The sequence below is a fragment of the Drosophila bipectinata genome, chromosome 2R (assembly GCF_030179905.1).
Source record: "Drosophila bipectinata strain 14024-0381.07 chromosome 2R, DbipHiC1v2, whole genome shotgun sequence".
NCBI classification, from domain to species: domain Eukaryota; kingdom Metazoa; phylum Arthropoda; class Insecta; order Diptera; family Drosophilidae; genus Drosophila; species Drosophila bipectinata.
Window position 1 is genome coordinate 7,083,994 of NC_091737.1, and position 23,505 is coordinate 7,107,498.

Genomic DNA, 23,505 nt, shown 5'->3' on the forward strand with positions numbered 1-23,505 from the left:
ATTTGAATTTAAAACAAGAAAGGAAAGCTAACTTCGGGCGCAGCCGAAGTTTATATACCCTTGCAGCTAAAACCGGATATATATCGCAAACATCGGATATAGTTAGCCGATCTGAAATTTGGTAGGTTGGATCAACTGACCAAAAATAGAATCTGTACCAAGTTCCAGCTTTCTATCTTCAAAAACACAAAAGTTGGGTAATTTCCGATCGTTCAGTTATATGGCAGCTATAGGATATAGTCGGCCGATCCTAATGAAATTTGGTAGGTTGCATCAACTGACCAAAAATAGAGTCTGTACTAAATTCCAGCTTTCTATCTTCAAAAACACGAAAGTTGGGTCATTTCCGATCGTTCAGTTATATGGCAGCTATAGGATATAGTCGGCCGATCCTTATGAAATTTGGCATGTCGTATTATTTTGCCCTATTATAAAAATGGCTCTCATGTCAAATTTGAACTCTCTAACTCTAAAAACACCAAAGTTATACCATTTCCGATCAATCAGTTATATGGCAGCTATAGGATATAGTCGGCCGATCCCGGCCATTATACGACTTATATACTGCGTGCAAAGGAAAGAAGGGTGTGTGCAAAGTTTCAAGACGATAGCTTTAAAAATGAGAGACTAGTTTGCGTAGAAACAGACAGACGGACAGACGGACATGCTCATATCAACTCAGGAGGTGATCCTGATCAAGAATATATATACTTTATAGGGTCGGAGATGTCTCCTTCACTGCGTTGCACACTTTTGAACAAAATTATAATACCCTCTGCAAGGGTATAAAAATCGAAAAAATTTATTTCTTAGAACTTTGGTCTACCTTTATCAATGAAAAAGTAATGAAAACTTCTACCTCTTAAAAAGGATAACAAACATTGAAGCAACAAAGTTTGTCTGTCAATCTAAATTTGACAAGAACGAAAATTACTTGAAAATGTATTTTAATTCGCTAATTGTGTAGGACTTTGGACGGCTGCCAAAGACACAAAGTCACTGATGCCTCGGCTGCTTTTCACTTTTGTATTAATAATAGAAAGGACCGCGATTCTAATGAAGTAAATGACGTCAATTTACATTAAGACGCATTTTGAACTCGAGTTTTTTTTGCTCCAAAAATTAAAGACGACTTTTTTCAAAAGCTCAAAATCTTAAAAATTTATAGATTACAAGTTTTGGACATTGTCGAGTTTATTTTACAATTTTGACTGGAAAGTGTCCTTATGGGTAATAGGAATACGGGTATCGTATGGCATATGATTCGTAGTAATATTTGTTGTATAATATGATTTCTTAAATGACTTCTTCAATTAAACCATAAAAGAATGCAAAAGAAAAAATGTGGAAAATGTATTGACTTAATTAAACAAACTCAAACAGTCCATCGCTTTTTTCTCAAAACACTTTCATTAAACCTAATAAAGAATTATACAAACCTTTCTGAGGCCTTACATCAAAATAAAACACCATTTTTTTTGCATTATATATTGTACAGGTTTTATTCGTATCGATATACTTGTATCATTTACAATTAAATAAGTCAATTCACATAAATATCATATAATGTGCGCCATCGAATGCAATCGTACATGTCCGATGGCAAAGCGGGAGCTAAGGGTCACAATGAGTGGCAGTACAGTGGCTACCGCATATGAATTATTTATAAATTGTACACAGTTTACATGGGCGTGGCGTGGGCGTGGTTGAGGGCTATTGCTGGCTGAGGGATCAAACAGTTGAGCAAGCTTCTTCTTCTAGCTAGATTTCGATATTATAGACAAATATGTGTTTCTATATCTCGTATATGTGTGTATATATTGCTGGATATGTTTATGCTGCGCTTGTGTTTTTTCTTAAATCCTCCCATCCATGTGACCTGCATTGCAATATTGTTCTTGGTAAATTGAAATGGCTCTGGACCATTTGAGGGTTTATTTTACATTAGCAACGAACGTGCGTGTTCGAGAGATTCGGTCTAGGCTAGTAAATGCATTAAATTAAAACTATGAAACTCCCCCGAAACTTTCAAACTAAATGGCAACGTGTGCGGATGCTAGGCAAATGAATTGCAAACTTTCGCCGATTATTTCTCATTTACAGCTCTCCTTCCCCGATCCCCGATCCCAGATCCCCGGTTATACAGTTCGACTTCAACTAATTTGGCATAATAAGCTCTGTACTATCATCTCCTGAGGCACACGGCGTTCCCTTCTATCGACACTTTGTTTACCTTCCGATTCCCTAACTAAACGAAAAAGTTGATTCGAATCCTCCCATATTGGACCTAATACGAGTATGCTTGCATGTGAGTTGCTCGGAAAGAAATGCTTTAAATCAGTCTGACTTTTGTTCCAAATACGTTATCGGATATTATAATACATACACAAAGCGCGGGCTGAGTATTCTGGTTACACAATTAAATTAATTATATTCTATAGAAATGCGTATAAATAATTATGCTCGCGTACGAGTTTAATCTAAGCGGTATTTACGTAGAAATAGAGTGGCGTGTGTGTTGGTTATGTACAAGTTTTGTGATGTGGTGTCTAGGGTTGCTTTTTCGATGGAGTTTCCGCTTCCGGTTTAATCCTGTACTGCGGTTTGCGTCTAATGGTTGCAAAATATTGCGTTTGGTGTATGTTGCGTTGCTGCTGCTGCTTCTGCTGCTGCTGCCGCAGGTGTTGCTGCTGCTTTAGTGGCTGTCGTCACACCGTGGTCTCGTCGTCATCAATATTCCGCCTGTTGTTGCATGGAGGAAGAGACACCTTATTAGCGGACTGAATGCAACGCACATCGATAGGCAAAAATTCTATTTATTTCTAAACATTTCATTAGGTGCTCTGCTCTAATTTACGTGCTGGTCGTGCATAGATAGTTTTCGAATTTGTGGCATGCAGTAAGTGGTAGGAGGTAGGTGGTAAGTGGGGGTGGGGGCTGTCATAAATTCCATGCAGTACGTGTTCAATTCGCATTTCGATTCAAGCGACAACATAATTAATGCAACTGAATTACCAAGTGAAAAAACCAAAACATAACTCTATGTTGGGTGTTGTAGGAGAGTGTGAGTTGTGGTGCTATTTGAGTATTATTGGTAGTGTGTAGTGTGTATGGCGTGTGTTAGGTGTATAATGGGTTTTTTTGGCCAGGTCTGAACCTATGGGCCTAGTTAGACAAGCGCTAATGGATTCTGGGGTTTGTTTTATTGGTTAATCGTTATTATTATGAGAACTCAACGTTTCAGCTTCGTTTTTATTTTCAACTAATTATTTATTCAATACAGTTTAGTATTTCAACGATTGGCTAGTCACTTTGTCACTTTTTGGGGTTTAATGTGATGGCTTTGGACCACTTTGGTTTAATCTATGACTAACTCTGGCTAGGGGTGGCTAACTTAGTTATCCTATCTGTATTCCAAATACGAGTACCATATTGTTAGCGACCAGGGATACTGTTGCCTCTGTTGCCGGCGATGCAGCCAAATAATGTCAAACTGTGGAGATGTTTTCAGGATGTAGAGTTTAGCGAGTCTGTTGGTGTGGTTTCTGTGGGCTTTTGTGGCATGAGGCATGTTATTTACAATGGTAAGTGGCAAATGGTAAATGGTAAATGGTAATGGTAATGGTGATGCCATAAATGTTTCAATTCAATGTATTACACGTTCCAATTAAATGCAGCGAAAGAATAAATAAACACAATTCATCGGATAACAAATCAAAACGGACTCGATTAATCAAACTAATGAACGAACCAACATTCACGGTAAATAATACGAAAATCAATACTCAATATTTACATTCAATTTTGAATCGAAATGGTCAAATCAAATTAAAAGTGGTGCACTTTTGGCTTTAAGCCGGCAGATCAAATCAAACTGATTCACTCGCCACTCAAACTACTCAATTCGAACAAAAGGAACGGAAGACGTTAAACTTGTACGATGAAGGTGGAAAATGGGAAATGTGATGTGCGACTTGAAAATGCATTTTCCTTGTGGTTTACCTCTGAGCTGTAGTTGTAGTTGTTGTTGTAGTAGATGATGATGTTGTTGTAGGTTTTGTGGTTGTTGTAGTTGTTTGATTTAGTCGGGTTTTTTTGGGTTCAGATGGAACACGAGCCGTCATACCATTTTGTATTACGTCGAATTCATTTTTCGATTTTTTTTTTTTTTCATTTGTGGACAGGAGTGTGTGTTTTGTGTGTGAATTTCATTTATCGAGAGTAAAAAAGATAAAGGGCGAAAGTTCAAGAGAGAGAGAGGGAGAGCAGAAGTGAAAGATAGTCAAATTAGATTTGCTTCAAACGTTCCCAGGACCAGCTGAAAGGATATATGAGTACATGATGTGTATGAGTATGGGGTATGGGGTGTGGGTTTGGGGTTTGTGGGGCTTGTATGGTGTATGGTGTGTGTGTGTATAAGCAGTGTGTGTTCCATATTCATCTTCATTGTTTTCAGTTTTCATTGTTGCGGGAAAATCGAGAGTGGTACAAAAGGTTTATGTCATTGTAGTTGATTCGAAAGCAAAAGAAAAAGAACTGAATCGGCAACAAAGGACCGCAGATTAATTGCTGGAATCAAAACGGAGAACGGCCAACAAGCGGAGCTCCCAAACAGCAAAACTAATCTTCTAGCCCAACTCAAAATGAAATCAACGGCACAGGAATTCAAATGTATGTACATCCAGTACAAGAAGCATTAACAGGCCACTGGCCACAAAAAACAATAGAATCGGAATCAGTAAACGAAACCAAAACCAAAACCATAACCGTAACCGTAACAAAAACTGAAAGCAAGGATGAGCCCCTCCAAAGGACGGAGGACTTACTCTGTATCCGTGATGCTGGCCAGTGGCCCGAGTGGCTGCATGGGAGCCACCATGCTCGAGGGCGGCGAATTGGCCCGGGAACTGTGTCGGGATCCCCCATTCAGGGTGTGCCTCGCCAGGAGACCCGGGTTGTTCACGTCGTTCACCATGCCCAGACCCGGCGGCTGCATCAGCTGGGATCCGTGCAGCGAGGGCGGCTGGGTGTGACTCAGCTTCCTGGCGGGCAGGTGGTCCTCCTCTGCGGTGTACGGGAAGTGGTAGCCGTTCTTGTCCGAGCCCTCCGAGAGGCGGTCCTGCAACTGGTGCTGCTGCTGCTGGTGTTGCAGTTGCTGCTGCTGCAGGTGCTGCTGCTGTTGCTGGTAGTCGGTCTTTAGCAAGGAGTGCACAGAATGCAACGAGTCCGTGGTGTAGGCTGGCTGCCGCTTCAGGCTGTAGTGGCCATCTCGTGATCCGTAAATGTCCGGTGTGATGCGATCCTTGGACAGGTAAGGGGACTCCGATTTAGCGCCCAGGTATCCGCTGCCAAGAGTCCTCTGCTTGTCGTAGATGTTGTCACTCAAATAGGCCGCATCCGGGTGGAAGCTTCTCATATGGCCAATCGTCTGGGAGCCACTTCCCCCTCCCGGGTAGTCCTTCTCGCTGCCATAGTGACTGGGTGGCTTGTAGGAGCCATACTTGTCCGGATATTCACCCCGGCGTCCGTAGAGGCTGTCCTCGTAGCCGTCGCGGGCATCCCGGATGTTCTCCAGAATAGAGGGCGGCATGTTGATCTTGTTGTGGTGCTGCTGCAGGTAGCTAGTGTCCGTGAGATCAGGATTGGGCAAAGGGTTGGGAGAAATGGTCATCTTGGCCTGGCCATGCACGTGCTCGTTGTCCGATCCCGTGTCTTGCGACCAGCGCCCAATATTGGGAGGCGACTGCAGGTACGCGTCTGGCAACTGGCTTGACCACCTCGGAGCGTAAACGGGCTTGCTGACACTCGGAAAGAGTTGCGGGCTCTGCACCACATTCAGTTCCGGCGGAGTGGTGGCCTGCACGTGCTCTGTGATGTTGGGCAAGTAGGCGGGAGTTGAACTCACGGCGGTGCTGCGGTGAGTGCCCGACGACCTCGCCGTACGGGACTCGTCGTCGTCACTGGAGTGACTGGAGGCCAATTCCAAAGATCGGCCATCTGTTTCGGATCCGGAGTCGGAGTCCTTTCTCTGGCGCCGCGGCTTCTCCTCGCCCCCACGACTGCGTCCTGTTGTGGAGGACTCAAAGCCCCGAAGGAAGCTGGGCGCGTCGCTGGCCGAATTATAGTTTGAGGTGGACGTGGAGGTTTGTCTTAGTTGTCCATCACTGTAGGGACTCGAGCTCGTCTTGGCCGTGCTCCTGGAAGTGGTGCTGCTGGCACTGATGCCTATATTCCTCCGAGTGGTTGTGTCGTAGCCTCCGGCGAGGAAGTTGCTCGGCCGCGTTGTTCCGTTCACATTGTGGGAGCTGTTAGAAACCACCATTGAGGAGTCCAGGAGCGGCACCTTCCGGCCCATGCAGCGCAAGCACGTGCGCTGAAGATTCTCCCTCACCCGCTTGTTGATGATGCAGTATCCGATCAGACAGAAAAGTGCGTGGAGGAGCACCACTCCGGACAGCAGCAGACTCAGCAGCTGCGAGTGCTCCGAGGCAGCAAGCACAGCCAGCACCCACATCACTCCCATCAAGGGCAGGGAGACCACCGAGAGCCACAGCAGGGTGCGCAGGTTCCCAAAGCCGAGAACGTGGTCCTTTAGGGTGAAGGCGGCCTTCACCGACACGAACAGGATCAGTAGGTTCACCACGGACATGCCCGCTATAGGACCCACAAGCCACCAGACCACGGGCTCGTACACGGAAAGCCAGCAGCTGAAAGAGAGATTCAAAGTTACAACAGTTTGGATCAGGGAAGTGATAACATGAACATTAAGACGAAAAAGGTGGATTACTTACAACAAGCTATTTCCATACTCATGGGCCCGAACTCCCACCGACAGTCCCACGACGATAGCCGGAGCTCCGTAGCCCATGGCAAAGTAGAAGCCCATGGGTCCGTGATTGATGTCCCGCATCTCGGTCAGCATTCGGTATAGATGGACGCAGTCCACCGTAGTCCAGGCGAAGGCGGCCAGCCAGAAGTAGTGCAGGCAGATGGCCGTCAGCTTGCAGGGGAACTCGCTCTCCAGGAGCTGCCGGCGCGACTGCATTCCCACAAAGAACAGAAGCTCGGCGAAGAAGACGCAGAGGACGATGTTCTGGTGGATGGTGTTCGAGTTTGTCTGTTGTCCGCGGAGAAGCGCCAAGGCCAGCAGCACACCCAACAACAAGGGCAACGAAACCAAGAACGCCGAATACGAAGTGATCTGCACCAGGAGCGAGGGCTCTGGGATGTCCTCTGGATCAATTACATCAACGATCACGGCGTAGCTGGAAATGTGTGTGCAGCTGCAGTTGACAAGTATGGGTTGCTGGGTTGTCGGGCTGAAGTCGCCATCGAAGTCGGGAATCTCCGTTTGGCAGCCCAGACGGGTCCACTGGTTCGTGAAGGAGTTCCAGCGCACACACTGAGGATTCGAGCGAGGCCCGAAGCGAGCCGGGTCCACGTCCAGCCACATTTGAAGCTTGATGGGTTGGGCGAGGTGTGGCGACCCCAGGGATCTGTAGACCACTTGCTCTTGTTGATCCGTCTGGTCGGAGGGATAGGTAATCTCCACCTGCCTCTTCACCAACCGACGATCCCGGTATACGGCCTCGTTCTCGCCCTTTGGCTGTTCATCGCTTCCCGTGGAGCTGACACCCTCGTAATTTGGATTAAGGACTTCCGGGGAGTCAGGGGATATGCTCTCCTCGCCAGAGTTTCCATGGAATTCAATGTCGTCAAGGTTCAAGCGAATATGGGGTTCCCTCACCTCACCATCCTCATTGCTAGAAGCCTCCAGCTGTTCGCCAGAGTTCCCGGGGGGTGGTGGGATCTCGTGGGCCGTGATCCGAATGTCCTCGATCTGCTGTTCGCTACTGCTCGTCGGTGCCTTGGGCACATCGAAGACCTCCACAAACTGCTGTTCCGAACTGCCAGTTGAGGAAGAGGATGACGAAGTGGCGGAGATCTTTCTCGTGGGAATCTCCAGTCGCTGTGTCTCCTGTTCGCGATCCCTCGAAGGCACCAGAATCTGCAGCGAGAGAATGGGAGTAGCCAGTTCCACATCGACGCCCCATCGCCTGGTTATGGTGTCATCATACAGATCCGGCAGAAGCTGTCCCACATCCTTGTACTGAGCATACGCCACAATGGCACGATGGTCGTGGCTACCTCCTCGGCGGCCGCTCTGCGAAACTTCGTCACTTTCCGGCGGAGTAATTCCCAGCATCTCGAGCGGTACCAGAACTTTGGTGTGCTGATCAAACTTACGACGGTCCAAGATGTAGTTGTTGTACTTGGGGAAGCTGATCACTGGTCGCTGGCGAGCCGAGTGCTGAAGGAAGCCACTGGTGTCCGGCAGGATCACACTTTCCGTGGTGAAGGCGTTGGGCTTGAGGTACTTGCTCCGATGGTACTCGCTCAGCTGCTCCGGCTCGTAACCAAACAGGGACTCCGTGGTCACAATATCCAGGCCGAGGGCCATGTTGGGCTGGACAATCTCGAAGGGACTGGTGTAAGTGTCGTGCTGAGATCTGGCTAGGACCACCAGGTATTTATTGAAAGCGTCCACCAGGTCCTCCGGTCCACGTTGAATCAGTTCTGTAGCTCGTCGCCACTCCGCCTCGTACTTTCGGTCCAGGATCACGCTAGCTGCATCCACCAAGTTCTTGATAAAGTACTTGTCCTGGCTGTGCGATAAATTGAGGCCACTTTGCATCAGCTCGTAATTGATAAGCTCCTGGAGCAGGCCTTCAGTCACGAGCAGATCCGCTCCATAGAGGCGATCGTGGCTGAACTTCAGTTCGTCGGATAGGTAGTCCATCTCGAGCTCGTGGGACCACACGTTCTCACCATTGCTGAGGAGGAAGGAGGACTCCATCTTGTAGCGCCTGTTGGGGCGTCCTGACCCCGGAGCCTTGCTATCCTTACTGGAACCCCTCCGGTCTACGGTCTCACAGGCTTTGCGCAGCTGCTCTGCCATCTTGATGGCCACAAAGGAGTTGAGTTCTAGCTCCAGTTTCTCTAGTTGCGAAAGCTGTCTGCGCAGCTCTACAAATGGCTCCGAAGTGCAGTTGTACATGTCCGGCAGACTCCAGCTGCCGGTCTGGGCATCGCAGCTGCGTTGTCCTTTTCCCCGAGCTGGCAGAGGGCATCCCTCGATGGCGACTCCACCGAGAGGAGTTCGGGGCCACCAGACCCCAGCGGCAAAGGAGCGCGGACAGGCATCGTAGACCACTTCACAGCCACTGAGCGTGACCTCGGCATAAGGATTTGAGCAGGAGTCGCACCTCCGACCAATGACACCTTCGCGGCACTCGCACTGCCCGGTCAACGGATTACAGGCTCCACTGAAGCTTCCAATGGAGTAGCAATCGCAGGAAAGGCAGGCAGTCTCATTGGGCGGCTGGTAGTGATTTGTTTTGCAGTAGCACTGTCCCGTGGTCTTGTTGCAGTCCGGATGGTATCCCTGGGCCAGGTCGCATCTACAGGGTCCGCACACTCGCTCGCCCCACCAGCCCCCTGGGCATGGTTGCTGCAGTTCCCGTTCGCAGTAATCCCCGTGTCGGGAGCTGCTGTTGCACTCGCAGCCATAGCCACGGGCCAAGCTCACATTTGCACGACACACTCCTGAGGCACAGGGGCGAACCGTGCAGATGGGGGCACATTCGGAGCCCACGTACCCGGAGTCGCACTCGCAAGTGGCCAGGTCCCAGGTGCTGGAGCAGGAGGAGTGGACGGGGCAGTGATCCGGGCACTGGGCTCTCGACTCGCAGCCGTCTTCCACATTCTCTCGGATGGTGGGTCGGGAGAGCACAGACTGACCTGCTCCAATGCGCACATCCTGAATACAGCCCTCGAAAGGAGAGGCCTCTGGGACGGTGCCAATGCTGCCGTCGGGACTACCCATCACTATTTTTCCAACATAGAGGCCCTGGACCTTCTGGGACATGGGTACTGAGCCCGTCCGCTGGCCATAGTCCACGGAGAAGAAAATCTCCGAGCCCTGCTGCCAGCGGATCTCCACGCGGTGCCATTCCCCGTCCGAAAGGAAGGCGCCGGCCAAAAACATCGGCTCTCCATCAAAGATGTAGTAGAGCACTCCTTGCCGCAAGCACACAGCTGCTGAGCTATTCTGGCCGATCTGGATTTGCAGCAGAAAGGCCTCCCGCTGTCGAGTCCGCAGCGAGAAAGACGTGGTCCAGGGCAGTTGAATTGGTCGCAGAAGAGGGTTAAAGCTGAGGCTGCCATCACCGGAGAAGCGCCACGGAGCGGGAATGTTGTCTTGGCAGTTGTTTCCCGCATATCCTTCGGGGCACTCGCAGGAGTAGGTGCCCCAGCCTTCACGACAAGTTCCTCCATTGAAGCAGGGCTCAGATGGACAAAGTGGCGCCTTCTGTGGGCATCCCGCCAGAGTTCCATTGTCGGCCACGTACGAGTTGAGATCGACGAATCGGTCATCGATGCGTAGGTCAGAAATGCAGCCGACAAAGTCCCGGTTGGCCACCGGAAAGTGGGCGGGGATTCGCGGGAGTCCACCCACCTGCAGGGGTCCTGTCAGGTCCAAAAATCGGTGGCAAGTCTCAGTTAGTAGTGAGCATCTTTTGTCCAACTTCAAGGTAGTGCGATTGGCGCAGCTCCACCGGTCACCAAGTCGTCCTGAGAGAGCGATTGCAGTGTCGCAGTTATCCAGCACCAAGGTGACGCTGCGATTCAAGTAGACCACCTCCACCTCGTGCCATTTTCCGTCGGAGACCTTAGAATCCTGTATGACGGACACTCGTTCACTGTGATCGCCCAGGGAGAAGGAGAAGCTCACATGGCCCTCGAGGATCTCCAGGGCCACAAAGTCATGGAGCTCGTTGTAGCGCCCATTGTAGAGTAGCAACCCGTTCTCCTGGACAGTGGCAAACCGAAGCTTGAGGTTGAAGCGATGCCTTTGCTTGAGGCTCTCGAAGGTAAGGAAAGAGTTGCGTCCAAAGGATCGAGCCCGCAGCTCACATGCGGCTGTGTATGGGGGTGGCTGGGAGCTGGGGAAGTTGCTCAAACAGGACAATCCTCCCTCGCAGGTATCCGATGGACAGGGTCGCAGCTGACCCACCTCAGTTTCGCAGCTAGATCCCGTATGGGTGGCGGGGCAAACGCAGGTGTAGCCACCCTCACGTCTCACACAAGAACCTCCATTCTGGCACGGATCGGAGTAACACAAATCCACCTCCGTGTCGCACAAGTAGTGCTCCTTGCTGCCCGTGAACCCCTCCGGGCAAGAGCAGGCAAAGGTATTGACAGGATAGATAGGTCTGAACAGAACCGTGTCACTATGAATGAATTCGGAGGCATTACCGAACTTCAGAACCGTCAAGCACTCCTCAAAGTTCAGGCAAGGCTCTCGCACACAAAGGTTATCATCGAAGGGCAGCACCTCAACAGTGGCCAGTCGTGCTAGGATCGCTCTGTTGAGATACACCCTCTCCTGGAGGTATTGCGGGGTGTAGAACTCCTCGTGGGAAACATCAGGTCGCCGAGCTGAGAAGCTTACATTCAGGATTCGAGAGCTCACATCCGTGTCATCCTGGATGCTGAACACGAAGATATTCTCCTTCGGGCATGGAATTATGGCCGCCAGACCATCTAGGAAGAAGTTCAGAAGCGGCGACAGGAAAGCTTCCTCCGTCATTTCGTTTAGGCGCACTGTTACCGAATTGAAGAGCATGTCCTCGGTTATAAGGCGAACCGACAGCTGCATAATGGCTTTGGCCTCGTTGATGCCGTCGGACACCGACACCTCCATGGTGGCAAACTTGGGCACGTTGGTGTTCAACTGAGGGCTGAGCACGAGTCCCCCCGAGCTGCTGTTCAAGCGCAAGAGATTGGCGTTGTTTCCGGATAAAATTCGGTAGTGGAGCTTATCGCTTACGTCCGCATCAAAAGCGGGAATACGTCCGATTTCGCCGCTGGGGAAGTGGTCCCGGAAGTTATTGAAGATTACCTGAAAGTCCCGCAGCACGGGGGCATTGTCGTTCACATCCGTGACTAGGATTTCGATGTGGGCATCGTTACGTAGGGGAGGACTGGCGGCGCGCACCACCAACTCGAAACGTTTCCGGGACGATTCGTAGTCCAGCTCCGTCATGGTAAGAAGTTGGGCCCTCTCGGAGCCAGGTCTTGTGACCAGGGAGAAGGCGTTGGAGTCTTCGCCGCCGATAATCGAATAGTGAACCACTGCATTGACTCCCTCGTCGGGATCGTGGGCATGAATCTCGCCCACCACCGATCCCACAGGAGAGTTTTCGGGAACATAGAGAGTAATTTTATCGGAGGGAAAAGTTGGGGGCGAATCATTGACGTCCTCCAGGCGGATTTGGACCTCCACCGTACTAGAAAGTGGTGGAGATCCCTTGTCCACGGCAATAGCCGTCAGGTGATAGACAGCCACGCTCTCTCTGTCCAATCCCTTGTTCGTTCGAATGGTTCCAGAAGTGGGATCAATTACAAAGGAGCCATCCTCCACATCCCGGTCGCTCAGCAGGTACTTGATTCGTCCGTTGAGACCCACATCGGGATCACTGGCCGCCACCTGGATGACGGAAGTGCCCACCAGAGCATCCTCTAAAATCGACGCCTGGTACAGAGGACTCTTGAAGGCCGGAGCATTGTCGTTCACGTCCGTGACTCCGATCTCCACGTCGGTGGTGTCGCTCAGCGAGGGGTTTCCACCATCTTTGGCAGTCACTGTGAGCAGGTAGCCACTTGTGGTCTCCCGATCCAGCGGGGCACTCGTCACAATAGCTCCTGTCTGTGGGTTGATTGAGAACGGATCCGGGCTGCCCAGTCCGTTGATGCTCTCTTCGTTCAGGGAGTAAGTGATCTGCGCATTCACCCCCACGTCGCTATCCGTGGCGGAAACCACCAAGACAGTAGTGCCCACAGGAGCATCCTCAAAGACCGAAGCGCTGTAGGGAGCGTTCTCGAAGATGGGGGCGAAATTGTTGGCATCCGTAATGTTGATATGTACGGTGGCAGTGTCGGAACGACCTCCGGAATCGGTGGCTGCCACGGTGAGCACGAAACGCTTCTCCTGCTTGTAGTCCAAGGATTGGGCAATGGTAATAAGACCTCGACCATTCTGGGATGTGATGGCGAACCGACCTCTGGTGTTGCCCGTGGTGATCTCGTAGTGGAGACGGGAATCTTCATCGGGATCGGTGGCAGTTACGGTAGTTACTGGAGTGCCTGGTGGTTGGTCCTCCCCCACATTGGCTTCGTAGTACTTGGGGTTGAAAGCCGGATCGTTGTCGTTCACATCCTGTACCGTTATTACCACCGAGGAGCTGGCGGACTTGGGTGGCACTCCACCATCCTTGGCCACCACCTGGAATGCAAAGCGAGCCTGTTCCTCGCGGTCCAGGGGCTTGATGGTCTGAACCCATCCAGTTCGAGGATCCACAGCCAGAGGGAAGTTGTCATCCCGCTCCGATATGCTGTAGGTGATCTCCGCATTGGCACCCTCGTCCGAGTCGTACGCCTGCACCCGGATGATGTTGTAGCCGACGGGAACGTTCTCAAGGACGCTTTCCTGGAACTGCGAGGTGTAAAATCGGGGTGCATTGTCATTGGCATCGATAACGTTCACTAGCAGCTGGGTTGTATTGCTCCTTGAGGGACTGCCTCCATCCTGGGCTCGGATAACCAGCCGATAGCTGCGAACGCTCTCGTAGTCTAGGGGCTTCACCAGACTCACGTCTCCCGACATGGAGTCAATGGAGAACTGTGACTGGGTGTTGCCGCCAATTATGGCGTATCTTATGGCCGCATTGTTGCCCTGATCGGCATCCGTGGCTCGGATATGAGCCACCGTGTTGTCCTCAGTGCCTCCCCACTGATCCTCCGGGACTTGGACTGTGTACGTTCTTTCACTGAACTGCGGGTAATTGTCGTTGTCGTCGAGTACTTTCACCAGGACACTCGCGGTGGCTGTGCGTCTTTCGCTCTGGGCCGCTGCCATGTCCGCTGCTGTGACTAGAAGGTGATAGCTGTCTGAGGTCTCACGGTCCAGGCTGCTCCTGGTTGAGATCACTCCCGAACGGGAGTCGATGCGGAAGATAGGCAGCTCCTGGTCCTGAGCCTGGCCTGCTCCGTCTGGCAACAATATAGAAATAAATGGATATGTTAGTGAACAGACAAGGAATCATATTTTGGATCTGCTTTGCTTACAAGAGTACTTACCCGTTACTGCCTCAATTCCATACTCAATCTCCGCATTTTTGCCAATATCCTGGTCAGTGGCTCTTAGGGTAATGACGGTAGAACCCACGGTAGCTCCCTCCCGGATACTCGCCTCGAACTGCTCCGCCTCGAAGGTGGGGCTATGGTCGTTGCAGTCCAGGACATTAACTTGCAGCGTAGTGGTACCGGAGCGCGGAGGAAAACTGTCGTCGGTGGCCACCACCCGGAAGTAGTGCACGTCCATCAGTTCTCGATCAAGACTAGCCGAGGTGGTAACCACACCCGTTCGAGAATCGACTTTGAAAAGGGACTGAGAGCGCGAATCTAGCAAAGAGACCATTGAGTACACGACAGGTGAGTCCTCAGGATCTCTAGCGCGCACTGTGGTCACTGCCGCTCCCGCTGGCTGCTCCTCGAGCACGGAGGCCACATACAGAGCCTGCTCGAAATACGGGGACTGATTGCGCAACTCCCTCCGCACCCTCTTGGCAATGTCTGTGTCATTGAACTCCTGGTGGTGGTACACGATCTTCAGCCTGTGGTCCGAGTCCACGATGTCCCGGCGGTCGCAGCGAATGCTGAAGGTAATGCTCACCTTCCACATGGACTCTGGGATGCAGACATCTCTACTGGCCACCAGGTCGCGGTTCTTGTGCTCGATGGAGAAACGTTCGTCGTTGACGTCCAGGAAACTGACCCGGCAGTGCTGGCAGACGGAGCGTGGCAGAAAGGCGTTGAGGCTGTTGACCAACTGGGACTTCCGCAGACAGATCTGGTTCCATTTGTCCGTAGTATGAATGGCGTATGAGGCGTAGGTCTCCGATATCCACTGCTTAGCGTCGGAGATCCTGCGGTGCAAGACTGGCTGCAGATGCAGTGGATCCGCCGAAGGAAGAGACCTTCTCTTCCTGTTCAGAATTCTGTGTCGCATTTCATTGTCGAAGCTGTCTCCGAAGATTAGATCCCCAGCCCGGAACTCCGTGCTGTTTCGGATAAACATCTCCTCCAGCTGGTTTCCATTGAGCTGGATAACCTCCTGGGTGGATCTCCTCCTCCTGCGCTTGGAGTACCCTGTGTTGTCCTCCTCCTCGTAGTGGTGGAGGTGCAGTTCCTGCTCCAGCCTTCGGTCCTCGTTGCAGCTGTGGCCCGAGACAAATATCCTCACTGGCAGGCTGTAGTAGTCTATGCTGCGCAGCTGGTTTGATGTGGAGTCCACATAGAAGGTGAAGAGGTTGGGGTAGTAGATGCCGTCGCATTTGAGCGACTTCCGCAGCTGAATCTGGCCGTCCTTGTGGCTGACGGACACCAGGTGGTGCACGAAGTTGGCAGACTTGTGGGCATTGATCTTGTAGTGGCGCTCGGAGCCCAGCTTGTACACGGAGGCGTTGAAGATCACAGTGCCAGGGGGAGTGTCCTCGTGCACGACGATCAGGTAGCCACTGGCCAGCTGGCACAACTGCAGGAGGAGCAGGAGCAGCCCGAGGGTCAGGGGCTTTCTTGGGAGCTCCCTCGTCTCCATGGCTCAACCGCTGGGCTGATTACTTTCGATGTGTGTGGGTGTGGCCCGGGTGGGTCTGTGGTGTGTGTGAGTGTGTAACCACAACGCAATTAAGGCCCTATTCAATTGTCATCGGTGGGCGGTGGAGCGGGAATGGCCATTTGTCTGCAAAAGTTGAAAACGAAAAGGGAAAAAGTTAGATCGTGTGGGCTTTAACAGAGTTATTTTCGTGTAAAGCAACCCGAAAACCCAATATTTTTAAAGTGAAAAACAACAATTTGGCCCTTAAAGGATTCTACCCATAATTTTCGAGGAAATGGAACCACTTATGATGTTTTGACAGTTTTAATGCTGCCTTTGACTTAATTAAAAACTCTTTACAAAAAAGCACTCTCTGCGCCAAACGCAAGCTGCCAGACCAGCGGGAAGCATTTTTAATTTCATTTTCCTGCTCCACGAAGACCAGCTAATATGGAGCTAGATAAAATGAAATTTAATCTTTGTCCTTTTTTTCGCTGGGGCTTCTTTGAACGATATTTCGCAGCCCCCTTTTGACATTTTCAGCAAAATGAAGTATACGGCTTAATCAGACAGCGGCCCAAACCATGATATGCGAGTGGATGGATATCCAGGGCCAAAATGGGAGTAGGGCCTCAGTGGAAAGCGAGGGCGGCAGCCAACAAAATGCCACATTGTGACACTGTCCACATTGTCCAGCTCTCGGATGACGCTGGCGATGACCGTCGCCGCTCGAGTTGAAAATTTAATGAAATTCGATTTGATGTCCCTCTAATGGCCACTTCGCAAGCGTTTTGGGTTCGTTAATTAACTCAAGTCAGCCGAACACGTACTGGGATTTGGATCGCACCGTGCTAAAATTACGGAAGGGTTCCCAGCCCCAAATGCAGGTGCGACTGGCAGGGAGAACCCTGGGTCGTGTCGCATTCCATTCCGAGTTCATGGTGCAACTAAACTGTTTGTCCCTTGTGTTGCTCGTTTCGATGCAGATAATTCGCACGTTCGCCCTACGAAAGGCACGTCCTGCCAAGTCCTCATTTCGAGTCCTTTTTGGCATTGCGTACAGGCAGTGTTGGAGCTGCATTTTTGTGACTCTGGTGCTAATGTGTTTTTTGTGTTTATTACACTCTTAAAATACATCTACTTGAATTTATAATATGATTTGTCGGTAATATATGCCTACAAAATGCCTAATATGGGTGTCTTACTAATATTTGTTTCACCTTTTTACTTTGAGGTTTTAAAAAATCTGCGAAATTCTACTACTACTAGTAGTACAACCATTTTCAAGTGTTGATGTACACAAAAAATCTGTTTATAATGGTATTGAAGACTAAAAAAAAAACTGAAAAGAAATCATTCGTACTTTCAATAGATATGAAAAAAATAATATTTATTTCGTAAAATAGGATTTCAAAAAGAGTCAAAGTTTTAAAAAATAAGAGGATTAATATACAGTCAAATAAAAATAAATAAAATGAAACCCGAAATGCACCCGAATTTAACTCAAAACCACTTCATGAAAATCATAAATTAATTAAAAAAGGGGAATGAGAAATCATATGGTAGAACTTACATAGTTTGTATAGGATACCAATCCACAATATACGATTAAAAAACAAAAAAAAGAACTCATGTAGATGAAAAAAAGGAAAAGAAAAGGATTGAATGAAGAAAACTCTATTTAGACAATTTTTTGGTTATTTCAGAAAATATGGGATAATTTGTGGCTATGTATGTAAGTACGTTACTAAAGCGGATATATATATTTATTTGAAGAAGTTTACACACCAAAGAAATGGATAAAAGAATGAGAATAAATTTCACCAAGCCATTCAAGTGGAGCTTGAAAAATATCGAATAGAAGCTTCTGTTGAAGTTTTGTCACGTATAGAAAATATCGTATAGAAACTTCTGTACATTTTATGTTCAAAAAGATACGTTTTTCTTTTCTTAAAGTAACAAAAAAGAGAGCTTTAATGTAGTAGCGTCGGATCCTAGTAAGAGAAACCCTTTCAAATGGAGAAGAATCCTGCAAACACGCAAAGCAGTGTCGCCTTGTTAATTGCAGTGTTAAAATGTTTAATTAAAATTTCAGCTTGGACGCTTTCGCGGCAGACGTGTGCCAGACCCAGAGCCAGGCCCAGACACTGTTATGTTATTGTTATTGTTTTGGCCACCCGGCCCAGCAGTGCACTCCCCACTTCCAGGCACACCCCGCTTTACACTTTTCCGCTTTTCCTGCGCATTTCCCCCGTTGCACCTGGGCCGGGGAAACTGTTTTCATGGTTCGTCAAGCCTGAAACAGGCGCGCTCGCTGCCAGCAAACATGAAATTATTAAATTTTCACACATTGTGCGGTGCAAAACAATCGGGGGAGAATGAAAGGCGGAATACCCGCCGACAAAACAGGTGAGCCAGGTGAGCTCTGCATAGTTTTTGCCGCCAACTAATTAATATTTTTGGAGGCCTCCAGTGCTGCAGTTGCAATCGCACTCCTCCTGCCAAATCCTCTGCATAATTTAAGTTTTGGAAGCTAATTAAGAATGCGTCACTGTGTCGGCTCGCAATTACAAGTTGCCACTTTGCCAGCACTGCGTCCTCCGGCCTTCACCCTCCACCCACCGCACATCAGTCGAAGTCGTAATTCAAAGTTATGACTCGATATTGGAGCCATGTGTGGGGCTTCCGCCGGGTGGGAGTGTTTTTCGGGAAGCCCGGCAAATATTTCCCACAAGAAGCAAACACCCCGAAACGGGACTGTCCAGAAGAAGGGTTCAGACTGAGGCTGAGAACCATAAACACTCGCGTTTTATGACAACCCCCGAGAAGTAAAAGCAGCAGCAGCTGGAAACTTTTTAAGTAGCACCATCCTGGGAAGGTGTACCTGAAATATTATCCCGCCCCAAAGTTCTCGCATTCCCCGGATTTCTTTTCGCCTCCACAAAGACTGTGCAAACAGAAGGAAAACGGGTTGGCAGATGGGGCGGTGGAAAAATAAAGAGAACACGAAACGTGTCAACTTTAAGCTTGATGGAAATTTATCACGGATACGGCCCACACTCTCCGCCCAGGCTGGTACTCTGGTATTTCTGTGGCCAGTGGGCGTGGCCGGCTTCTTAGCGTCTCCTAATGAGAGTTGCTGATTTTGCAGATTTTTTTGCGATTCCCCCTCGAAGGAGCAAGGAGTCCTGGCTCGGAGCTTGAGGCTAATGGAAATTGATCTACATTATGGCTGGAAAATGATTGTCCCCTGTCGCTCGACGGGAAAAACTTAATTGAATCTTGTCTGCGCTGGCTCGGCTGAGTGATTTCTCTTTTGGGGAAAATTAATATTATTGCTTGTTTTGTTTTAATGAAGTGGCAAACAACCAGGGGACCGACTGAGTGACTCACTGCTGTCTGCGGGATTACCATAAATTCGGGGCCAGGATAAGGCGGTTGCGTGCCGGGCGGGCATTAGCCAATTCTTGAGGACACGAAATGCAATAAAATACATTGTCTGCCAAGGACCAGGACTCTGGCGTGTTGCGTGCCGGAAATGCGCCTGTCTCCGGTCTAGACAGGCTGCAAGAACTAAACGAATTTGCAGAAGAACAACACCAGGACTTGCAAATAATAATGGAGTAACACCACCTGGCTGGAATGTGTGAGTGGCTAACTGCATTACGGTCGCATATTGTACTTATAATGGAAGCCTCCTGGAGTACTTCAGATGGCAAATGCCAGACCGGAGAGTGAAAGTGATTCTGGACCTGGCTGGCTGGCGGGAAATTAATTTCCACTCCCCTGAGCAACAATTAAATTTGTAGGGACCAAAGAAAAGCAGTTGCCGGGGCTTTTGTGAGCATACAAAATGCAATCGAGGACGACAAAAGGAAGCTGCCAATGCAACAAAGCGCCATTGCACTGCAGCGGAAACAGAAAACAGAGAACTCGGGACAAAAACTCTTTCAAAACAAGCGAAAGGAAGAACACAGTCGACTACACGATACCCGGTACTGTTAAAAATAAATCCTTTACAGACATATTTCGGTATGTACGGTAGGAATAGGTTATTAAATATATTAAACTGACTGAGGAAAATTATGGACAGTATATGTACTTGAAGAGAAATCTGTTCCCAACACTCCCAAGAACACATCACACCCATTACTCTGCTCCCGAATCGACAATACAAATAGAAAAAGCAACATGACAGGACAACAAAAACACGCACACATTGAAATAGTGAAAGCAGCGAGGAGAAAGCAATGTTGAACAATCGAAGGAAGTTTCCTCCGCTTTTGCTGAACCATACTTTGCCAACGGCAGAAAAGCAACAAGCAGCTACAAATGCAAACCGCTTGCAATCCTATGACCGAAAAACCCCCCTTTCAAACAAAAGCAAACATGCAGGAATGATGCCGGGACCCAGGACCCGGGACCAAGGACGTGGCTGAAACAAGCCAAGCAAATGCAATTGAGCTTAAACGATAACGTTGTCCACAGCAACGCATACGAAGAATGCAGAAAAAAGAATCAAACTTTAAGGATACCCTGTCGTAGAACGTGTACGTGTACAGTAAATGTCCCCTAAAAAAAGATAAAACAACCATGAGATTAATTTTTATTACAAATAAATATATTTAAATTTCCTCGATGACGAGTAGAAACGAATATATTTCGTATGTATGTATGTTATGTATGTATGTATGTTTATTTGGCGAATAAAAAACAAGGACACATTCAAAATACATTAATTAGAAAATACCTCTTATAGCTCTAAGGATTTCCTATCAAAATCTGGAACATTAAAAATTGGCAGAAACCAAAAAGTTAAAATTATTTTATTAATTAAAATGAAACATAAATATTTAACCCTTTAACTTCACAGGTTTTTAGATAGAATTATTAAGAAATCAAAGACAGACAAAAATTCAAAGAAAATAATTAAGAATATAGTGCCTTAAAAATGAGTGAGAAAGCTATGTTGGTGTGACCAGATTTTAAGGACAATAGGATTTCCAAAACAAAGAAAAATAATAAATGGTCACTTTAAAAGTTTTGAGGCGCTTCCGAATTTATTTGAAATCATGCCGCAATGAATGAAAACAAAACCCCCGACGAGTTCATTTCGTATTCATATTTTTGTAGAGTGTTATCCATACCAAGAACACGGGAAAGGGGAAACTTGACTGCAACATGGTGAACAAATTAAAAGTGTGCCAGCGCACTATGGGCGATTAGTTGATTTTGGCGGCATAAAGTCCACACATAGAGCTAGGAGCTTAATTTTTTTTTTAAGGTTACTAATATTTTAGTTTGTTTTCGTATTTTTTTATTTTTATTTAATTTGACCATGCCTTTATTTTCCGCCCCTTTATAGCCCCGGCACTTGTACAAAAACTTAAATTTTTATTATAAAGCAAAGCATAAAAATAGAAAAAATAATATTTTACCATGTTTTAACAATATTCTAAACTTAAAAAAACAAAAAGTTAATAATCTTCTTCATCTAAAACAAAAGAATTCTCATGTTTGTCATCGCTTTCGTTGTCTGATTCGGTGTCTTCATCATTAAAAAAATTGTATGAACTCAGCTCTGATGTTGGATGTTCAAGTGCATTTTTCTTTTAAAGGAACAAAAAAGAGCAAAAAACATGATTACTACAATAAACTAGACACTTTCGTTAGTAACTTGCCATTTTTAGTTGGATGTTTTGATATGCACTTTTCAAGAAATACTCCACGGAACACAATTAAAATTGTTAGATTTTTGCTAAAAATACAATCAACAATAACACTGGAAATTAAAAACACCACGAACATTTATACACATTTATCGTAAATAAAAGATTCTAAATACGTTGAGCTTTGCTATCCATATTACACTTATTAATTTAAACGAAGCCAATAATAATTTAGGCACTTTCAACAGCATGAAATTTTTTGTGCCAATTTATATAATTCGAGCATCAACAGATCATCTGGTTTTGAAGGGCTGCCACAAAAAGAGAGTTGCTACCCGATAAAAAAAAAAATTGTTTTTCAGCTAACAGAATTGTTTACTATTAATAAAAAAAAACATTTCCTTAATATTTCACCATAAATTTTATGACTTTATGCCGCCCATTATGAAAAATCGCCCATAGTGCAGCGGCGAAACAAGTACAAGGAACAAGGAATTGTACGGGAGCTGCAGTTGAACAACGAGTGGAAATCAGAGCCGTATAGTCGGAAAATGAATTAGATGGGCCATTGTAAATTCCGCAGGACTCGCATTTAAATGCAAATCAGAAAGTGGCTGCCACCGGCGATCTGCTCGCGCTCCATTAGCGCGAATCGCGGGTAGAGATTTATGTCCTTGCAGTGGCAGCAGCCACTTGACATTTCCACTTAATTGTAAAACCAAGCAGAGCCAAGTTTTCCGGGCTGACACAAAATCAATGGATTCGCAAGAGTTGCCTTCCTTCCTTCCTACTTGCGGAATGCCTTAATTAATGGCCAAAGAATCGTCGAGTTAGTGCGAAAGTTCTAAAATAGGAGCTTGTAACAGTACCTTTTGACAGGCTTAATTCGCACGAATCTTCAGCTTTAACTTGAGCTTCAAGCCCGAGTATCCATAATTCAGGCCAACTCCGTTTCCTGTATCGATTGCCCACTTAACCGACGTGGAAGTTTCAAGCAGATGACAACGCAGCAAGCGGATGTCACGACCCGGTGTCCTTACAGTTCTCATTAATTGCACAATCCGCCCAGAAAAGGCGGAGAAACAACAGAACGTGAGGAGACCTAGATAAAGAAGAGCCGGAGGAATCAGAACAGGTGGTGGAATCAGAGATTTTACCAAATGAGACAATTCAAGGAACATGGAACAGGGCACATAAGTTGTATAATTGGGAAGAATTTTGTTTCAAAATAACCCTTTTCTTACGGCCTGTAGTTACATAAAAAAAATGTAAAAAAAAGATTAATTTAAAAAAAAATTAAAACAGGAAATAAAATCTAGATTCAGAAAAGGATTGATCTTTCTATATCCAATGCTTGAAGAGTCAGGGCAACTAAAATATTTAAATGGAGAGAATCTTTTTTGAGATTTAGAGTTCTTTTAACTTTTATTAAGCTTACAATGTAAAATTAAATATTTTTGAGAATCAGAAACTAATTGATGCATATACTTTTTCAGGATTCATATATACCTGCCGCCCCACTTCAGCAGGATCGACCGCAACGTAAGCCGAGACCAATCCCAACCTTAACCCAATCCTGTCAGGCATTGCACTGAACGCAGTGATGGCTAGTATGGAGGCCATGTTTGAGCGCATGATAGAGAAGATCATGAACCAAATGACCCAGATGATGGCTACCCTTTGCAAATCACTATACAGAAAATTTACACAATTTAATATCAATACAATTTAATGGTTGTCCAGTAAGGAGAAATAAAAATTAGCCATTATAAAAAATAAAAAAATAAAATAAAAAATAAAAAAAATAAAATAAAAAATAAAATACATATATACTTTTGCAAACAAAGTCAGGACAATAATAAGGTTCAAAGATACCAACGTATAAACAAAAATAAATAAAAATTAAAAACAAATTTCAAGAAAAAAAAATTGAAAATTTTTAATAAAAAAAAATAAAAATAAATTTGGAATCAGAGATCAATAAGACTCTCGGAAGGTACAACCCCACAGTTAAATTATAAGAAAAAGTATTAAGAAAGTATTATTAAGTATTAAGAAAAGTTATACAACCCCACAGAAAAGTTATACCAATGAACAAAAATTTCTCAAAAAAGT

General features: G+C 47.0%; 1 protein-coding gene across 2 annotated transcripts in view; it reads right to left on the reverse strand.

Moving 5' to 3' along the window:
• Positions 1-1,473: 1,473 nt before the first annotated feature.
• stan (Protocadherin-like wing polarity protein stan) overlaps positions 1,474-23,505 on the reverse strand; it is a 49,647-nt gene continuing 27,615 nt past the window's right edge. Inside the window, exons 3-7 of one of the 2 annotated variants that reach the window (XR_011442556.1) lie at positions 14,203-15,865; positions 6,792-14,115; positions 4,827-6,707; positions 4,003-4,318; positions 1,474-2,742 (exon numbers count right to left, since the gene is read on the reverse strand). Coding sequence is in view for 1 of the 2 variants with exons in the window: in XM_017251164.3 (XP_017106653.2) it covers positions 2,709-2,742; positions 4,827-6,707; positions 6,792-14,115; positions 14,203-15,721 (10,758 nt within the window). In the remaining variant the exon portion in view is untranslated. The remainder of the gene's footprint in view (positions 2,743-4,002; positions 4,319-4,826; positions 6,708-6,791; positions 14,116-14,202; positions 15,866-23,505) is intronic. The other variant, XM_017251164.3, reaches the window with a different exon arrangement.